At 40.7% G+C, this 7,893-nt stretch overlaps 1 protein-coding gene across 1 annotated transcript in view; it reads right to left on the bottom strand.

Annotated features, from left to right (window-relative positions):
- Nucleotides 1–7,700: 7,700 nt before the first annotated feature.
- The window catches only part of OPN5 (opsin 5), a 32,763-nt gene continuing 32,570 nt past the window's right edge, over nucleotides 7,701–7,893 (bottom strand). The window contains exon 6 of the mRNA XM_069563139.1: nucleotides 7,701–7,764. Coding sequence (XP_069419240.1) covers nucleotides 7,701–7,764 — 64 coding nt within the window. The remainder of the gene's footprint in view (nucleotides 7,765–7,893) is intronic.

Here is a 7,893-nt window from a genome sequence, read left to right as displayed (position 1 = left end):
CTGAATCCATAGAAAGGGTCCAGAAATCAGTTCTTAATTCTCACTGGTAAATTCCCACTTGTAAGTCAAAAAAGCAAGTAGAATTATTATGAGACCTAGAGTAGGATTTTAAAGCAGGCAAGAGGGAAGGAGGAGAGCTAAATCCAGAATAAACACAGTAGTAAGAGGCACAGCCTCTGGAGGCAGCGAGAGAGAGCTGGAACTCGAGCTCTTCCCCTGGCACCCTGGTAGGCGGTGGGGTTTTGAGCCCATTGCATCAATTCTATCAATTCTCTGTGGCTCAGTTTCCTCATAGGGAACAAAGAATATCCACTAGAGTCATTAAGACACGTAAAACAAACAGAACAGCAGCGTTTAGCAAACGTTTTCTGTTGTGTACCAGAAAGTACTTAATTTAGACTGTGCAAGACAGTCTCTCTTGCAGCCATTGATAATATGTAAGCAACTAAGCATGTTTATGTTCCAATAAAACTTTATTGACAAAAACCATCAGTGGACTGGCCTTCGGCCCACGGGCCATCATTTGCTGACCTCTGCACCAGAGCAATGTTTGCACGTTAAACTTAATAATATTGTCACTGTTGTTATTTACCTTGGAGAAATTTACATCTTGGTGCATAACTCAAGTTCTGATCTTTTATACAACTTTTAATTGTGTAGCTGCCACTATAATGAGAACACATCTCACCTATTTGTACTAACTGGAATCAATACAAAACAGGGTGCCAGAGCAGACTCGCAAGAGATAATCATAGTTCCCACCACTTCTCATTTATGAAATAAAACCGATGGAGTATTTTCTGGACAATATAGTTTCCCTGTAACTTCTACCATTCCAAACTACAAAACAATTTGAAAAAACCCTGAAGACACTTCAGTGGGAAAGACACAACAAAAGCAGTAGCCTGACTGAAGTGAAAATTTGAAAATCATTACTTTTGAATGATAAACTATGTTAATTAATAACCGTGTTAAATTAAATCAAGACAACACCAAACCGAACCAAGGCACTACACTGCTGAATATGGAGTAAATTAGTCCTTTACAACCTTCCAGCATCACATCTATATATACATAACCTTCAGAATTATTCAGTTCATTATGACCAGCAAAGGCATAGCCTTGGTGCCCCGCCTAGGAAATTCAGGGTGACCAAAGCTAGATATTCTAGTCAGGGTGTTTGCTTTGCTATTACATTATGCTCACAATGATTTAACCATTTCTGGTGTTGTCACCAGGAGCTGTTGCTGCTGCTGCTTAGCCACTTCAGTCATGCCCGACTCTATGTGACCCTATGGACTAGAGCCCTCCAGGCTCCTCTGTCCATAGGATTCTCTAGGCAAGAGTACTAGAGTGGGTTGCCACTTCCTTCTCCAGGGGATCTTCTTGACCCAGGGATCAAACCCGGGTCTCCTGCATTGCAGGCAGATTCTTTAAAGCTGAGCCACCAGGGAAGCTCTCGCCAGGAGCTCAATATAAATAATTTTTAAATAAATTTAAAGGAGTCTTCCTTTTTATATCAACTTTTGCAAGCAATTTTTTTTTTTTTGTAGTTTGCCTGAAAGGATTGCTGCTCTCCTCTGCCCATAAAGTCCCCAGTTTATGAGATCCTCCAAATGGTGTGTCCCCTTGCCAGCCCTGGGCCAGTAGCGGCTGCTTCAACCCAGCAAAGGGACATGAAATTCCCTTGTTCATTCACTGTCTCTTGCTCCTCCACTCCTCTCTCATTTCTGTGTTATCCGCTCAACCTATTACAGTCCAGAGGCACTTGGTCTTTACCATTATTACCATGGAGCCAGCTGCTTCTCACAGGGGTACCTGCCTGGTCTCAAGAATCCAGGCTGATCCAACTGCTGATTTTCAGAACTGCCCTTCTCCCGGCCCATATTCTTCATTACAAGCTCCTCCTGGGAGTCTGCTCAGCTACCTTAAAAAGGTACCAGAAAAAGGCTCAATAGAGATGGTGCTGTAAGGAGCTCTTTTTGCAGAAACCTGCCCTCAGCAGGAGGCCCCTTTTCTTATCACTTTAGCAAAACTATACTGCATTGAATAACTAAGGTTTAAGCCAGCACCTCCATCCTCTACTCGTTTCCAGCCCAAGAACACCTTTCAGATCTTTTAATCACACAATACCTGGCCTGACTGGTTGGTTCTTTCTGTAAATCAAAGGAGTAGAAATGAAGAATAAGTAATTAACAGATGACCAGATCTCTTCCCTAGCTTCCCCTTCAACAATCTCCCAAACTGTGTGATCAAACTGTGGGAACAAGTTTCTAGAAGAAGACAAGTTGTCAAGCCGGTACCCAGTGAGGGGTGGCGATGGCTCTGACCCTTCATCTCAGTGATTAACTGAGATTCCTTCCCTGTTTCCCTTTAAAGGCTTTCATGGCTGAATAGAATATTCAGAGGTAGTTGGGTGGGGGCGGGGGAGTGCTTAGGTGACCATCTCCCCAGATAGCCAGCATTCTGATTCAAGGCACCTTTACTTTCTACCGACATTTGTGAATACTGATTTTGTAACCAGCTAGCAGTGGGACTCGATTTGCTAACAATGGGCAGACCTTCTCTCACCTTGGCCATCATCCCCATCCTGGGAGAAGTATCATCTTTGGAGAGTTCTTGGTTTCATCCTCATCCTGAGCTAAGGGCTTCATCTCTTCATCTCTGACCCACCATCAGACTCAACAGCAGAATTAGGTTTTCTTTCGGATGAATGCCCTACCAGTTCCCCAATGACAGCGAGTTCCTGCAAAACCCTAGCTTGAAAGTATCTGTGTCGTGATCAGGTCTAGTTCTGTATTTAGTGAAGGTTGCCAGTGTTTCCACTCTCCTGGAGTGTTGAAAGTGACTTGCTACTTTAATGCTATTACTCTTCACTCCCAATGCTTTAAAAGGTTTTATCAATCTGGGTTCATCTATGGCCATGCTTCCTTCATAGATGGAAGATCAAAATTTGTAGATTCAGATATTATTCTGGGCAGTTTGGATAAATCCCACATGCTGGCTGCTGCCAAATTTGGCTCATTTTTCAGATGGATCAGATGCTTTTCTTTTCCTCTGACAAAATTAGATTTTGTTCATTTGGGTGTGTGTGTGTGTATTTGGGGAGGGTGGGTGTTGCAAGTGGATGCTACATTCAAAACAGAAAATACTTACAAAAGTGTGACTCTTTGTATCAAGGGAAAATCTCTTTCTCTTTGAACAAGTTAGTTCTGAGTAGTCTATCCCCATCAACATCCCTGTAGGCCAGGAAAGTGCTGACTCACCCACCAGCCTCGTGTTCCCCTCCCTTGCTTTCCTAAGAAGGAGACTCTAACCAGCTTTGAAAAATATCATATATTAATGCATTCCCTGGTGGCTCAGCGGTAAAGAATCTGCCTGCCAACATATGAGATGTAGGAGATGCAGGTTCAGTCTCTGGGTTGGGAAGATCCCCTGGAGAAGGAAATGGCAACCCACTCCAGTATTTTTGTTTGGGAAATCCCGTGGGCAGAGGAGTCTGGTGGGCTACAGTCCACGGGGTCACAAAGAGTTGGATATGACTTATCGACTAAACCACAACCACCATATGGAATCTAGGAAGATGGTATAGATAAACCTATTTGCAGAGCAGGAACAGAGATGCAGATGGAGAGAATGCAGATGCGGACGCAAAGGGGAAGGGAAGGGAGGGACGAGCTAGACTAGCAGGATTGACATATATGCACGGCCATTCGTAAAGTAGATAGCTAGTGGGAAGCTGCTGTATAGCACAGGGGGTGCAGCTCCAGGCTCTGTGATGAGCTGGAGGGATATAATGCAAGTGGGTGGGTGGGTGGGAGGTAGGCTCAAGAGGGGAGGGATATATGTATACATATAACTGATTCACTGCATTGTACAGCAGAAACTAACACAACATTGTAAAGTAATTATATTCCAATTTAAAAAAAAAATACCCAAGCTCTGGTTCTGAAGACTATACTCTAGGCAACAAGGATTTAGACCATACTCCATATATCATACATAGACATTAAGTGGTTAAAAATCCTAGCTAAGCCTTCAAAATAAAAATTTCTCTGCTTTAAATCTACTCTCCAGCTAGTAACCTGAGGTAACTATGTGAGGATTATTATAACTAGTTGAGCCTCAAAAAGTATTTCTGAGTCTGCCTCTATTTCCAAAAAGATCTCTAGCAGGAAATTATGTTCTCATTTCGGTGAAGTATCTATAAAGGGCTGGTCTTCTCGATCCTTCCATTAGAATGAAATAGACAAGGTACTCCAGCCTCCTTCTCCTTCCAGAAGGGTGCCTACTGGAATGCAGCAAACCTCTACTCTCTTGGTCTAATGTACCACCTGCCACCCCCAGCTGTGGTTTAGGCAGGTAAGCATATCCCCAAGGTGGTATTCTTAACACTAGCTATGTTAATAATAGAAGCTTTCATTTATGGTATAATTTCAAAGGGCCAGAATTGTCCTAAGAACCTTGCCAACTTAAATCACTCACAACAAACTCCAGTGAGGTAAGACTGTCCCTATTTGCAGCTAGGATAAATGAGGACAGGACAGAGTGAGTTATCTGCCCAGGCCCAAGCAGCTGGTAAATGACAGAACCTGAGTGTGAGATTAGCTCTGGCTAAGTGAACATCTGTACCCTGTACTTCTACCCGATGCTGTTTCTCTGATGCTCTCATCTTTGTTTTGGGGAGACAATGCTTAATTCACTGTGCCCTCAAACCGCTTATCAGCCTAATTTTGACGTAACCTGGGAAAAGAAGATTTGTGAACTTTTCCTTTGCTCAAACCAAGTGTTCAAATATCCAGAGTCCACAGCAGGTTACTGCCTTGGGCAAGGAAAGAATTCAGTTCTGGAAGACTTGGTAGAAATCCCATATTTCTCCCCTACATCTGGAGCACAGAGGCACCTATGTAAATCAGCTTCCCTGGATCTGTCTTGACGCTCTGCATTTTCTCAAAGTATCCCATCAAAGTAAACCCTACTGGTGTCCATAGATCCCCATCTAAAAATTATTATTATTAATAAAAATAATATGAACCATTTATATGAACTTCCCTGGTGGTACAGTGGTTAAGAATCTGCCTGCCAATTCAGGAGACACAGGTTCAGTTTCTGCTCCAGGAAGATCCCATATGCCACGAGGCAACTAAGCCCACACACCGCAACTGCTGAGTTTATGAGCTCTAGAGTCCAGGCTCCTCAACAAGAGAGTAGCCCCCACGCACCACAAGTAGAGAAAACCCGCTTGCAGCAAGGAAGACCCAGCACGCCCAAAAATAAATAAATAAATAATCTTTAAAAGCATTTATAATGTAGACAGAGGTCAAGATTTTGCCAAAACCCCCAAATTCTTAGAGAGCTGAAAGCACAGCCTCCCTCTCTTTTGTGTCTCCCAAAACATTCAGGACAGAGTAGACGATAGGCCCTTTAATAAAAGCTTCTGGAATTCAAAGCTGAATGACAGAATGCAGTATTCGCCTACACAGACTGGGTCAATGTTAAAACCAATTGAAAGAAAAGTAATAATAACGTACTTGTACAGACTGAATGACTTTTGCTCTCAAATATGTTTCATGTAATGTATATAATGTATGCTTGTCTATTCTAGAGGCTGTAATACATGTGAGGGTTAATATTTATATATATAACTATATATATAATATATTTACATATATAACTATATATAAATATATATAGTTTATTTTATGATCAATCTGGAAAGACCCTTACGTACAATTACTCTAGCATGGTTCAGAAAAGCAAGTTCAAAGTAATTGAGAAAAGTATTAGCAATGTTTGTCTTGATTAAAATCTCTTAGATAAAACTGTTCAGAATATACTCCACACAATTTCAAAACCCAATGAACATATATATTAAAAGTTGTACAACCTTTGAAAAATCACTCAAGGTCACAGTGGGGAACCTTGGTTTTACTTTGTGGTGGAGGTTAAGTGCTTGAACTTGGACATGCCCTCCAATGTGTTTTCTTGTCAAATACTCTCTGCTTGTTATATTTCTTGATGTTTGCCCCTTTATTCACAAGAGGAATGCAGACTGGTGAACTCTTTGGCCTTCTGAGTAATAGATCTGGCTCACTTTCTACAAAACTAGTTACTGAATCAAAGGCTGATGTTATCTTCCCTAACATTTTTTCTATAATGACATACAGGCGCTCCTCATTTTATCGTACTTTGCTTTACTGCACTTCAAAGATATTGCATTTTTGCAAACTGAACATTTGTGGCAACTCCACCTTGAGCAGATCCAGGGGCACTGATTGTCCATTTTTCACTTTGTGTCTCTGTGTCACGTTTTTCTCGTTCTCACAATATTTTAAATTTTTTATTATTATTGTATCTGTTGTAGTAATCTGTGATCAGTGATCTTTAATGTTACTACTAAACTCACTAAGGGCTTAGATGATGGTTAGCACTTTTTTTAGCAATAAAGTATTTTTTAATTAAAGTATGTACGTTGTTGTTTTAGACACAATGCTACTGCACACTTAAGAGACTATAGTGTAGTGTACATAACTTTTAGATGCGCTGGGAAATTATAAAAGTTGTGTGACCTGCCTTATTGAATTAGTCAGTTGATGGCAGTGTCTGGAACCCAGTCCACAGTACCTCTGAGGTCTCCCTGTATAAAGCGCCCTCTGACATTTGGACAGTCTTTAAGATATTTTGTTTGGCAGACATCAGTGACCCCTTCAGTATCCTAGCTTCAAGCTCTTCCTCTTCCAAACTCAATTTCCTAATATATCTCTAAAGCTGCTTTAAACATGAAGACAAATTAAATCTGCCTATTGTAAAGAAATTGCACCAATATATGAGACATGAAAACATACAGTGAAATCACTCTATGCCATTTTTAACTGCATCTCTTTACCTGCAGACCTCACAAGGTATTTGTCAGAGGAAAAAGAGAATGAATGAAAAAGAACAAAGGCGACAAAGAACAAATGAATAAAAGGAACAACACGGCTATGTTCACTGCATTCGTTTCCTAAAGATGATAACTAGTAATACTCTGTATCACCCACTGTATTAGTATGCAGAACTTAATATGAGAAAAATTCCATGTGATTAAAATTATCATCAGTGGGAATTATTTTGGTCCTCAAATTCTGAGATAGAACTGTTTTCCATTTAGGGATTGAAGGCAAATTGATTTCCCTAGAGGACTGCTTTGGGGCATCACTACCATTAGAGTGTGACCTCTCTCGGCAGGAGAAGAGATAGGCTGCAAGAATCAAGAGCATCTCCCGGTCAAAGAGTCACTGTCCAACACACAGTCTCTATAATCACCCACCTACATGAGCCTCAGAAACAGCCTCCCTGGCCCTACATTAATAATAATAATGCTGATGTAATGAAATTAAGTATGCCCTAATAAATCAAATTTTTAAACATTGTCCTCAATATCTCAGGCTTGATACTTTGCATGACAATAGGCTTTAAAATAGAATTTTTTAAAAAACCCAGGGAGGCTCATCCTAATATTCCTTAAAGTAGTAACTTATCATCTAGTTTCCATTTGGCCATTGGATTTCTCAGCAAGTCCTAGCAAGGAAAAAAAGGAAAAGTGTACAAAATATAAAAATATAATATCAAGAGAAAAGTGTGGTCACAATCAAACATTAAGAGCAGTGAAGAGGCAAGTAAGTGAATCATCGTGTCCATGAGTAATGCTGTGTCCATCTTCATACCTCTTGATGGATTTCCAGCACAGCAGAAGACTTCCTGACTGTGGTTACAGTGTGCAGCCTGGACACAGGAGAAGAAAAACACGATTTAATACATAACACACACACATATTTGTATATATACACACAGTTATATACACATCAATATGATGATGATGTCAAACTTGAGTACCATGAAGATTATTTGTAC

Source organism: Ovis canadensis, chromosome 20 (assembly GCF_042477335.2).
Source record: "Ovis canadensis isolate MfBH-ARS-UI-01 breed Bighorn chromosome 20, ARS-UI_OviCan_v2, whole genome shotgun sequence".
Lineage (NCBI taxonomy): Eukaryota > Metazoa > Chordata > Mammalia > Artiodactyla > Bovidae > Ovis > Ovis canadensis.
This window is presented reverse-complemented; position numbering and strand designations above follow the sequence as displayed.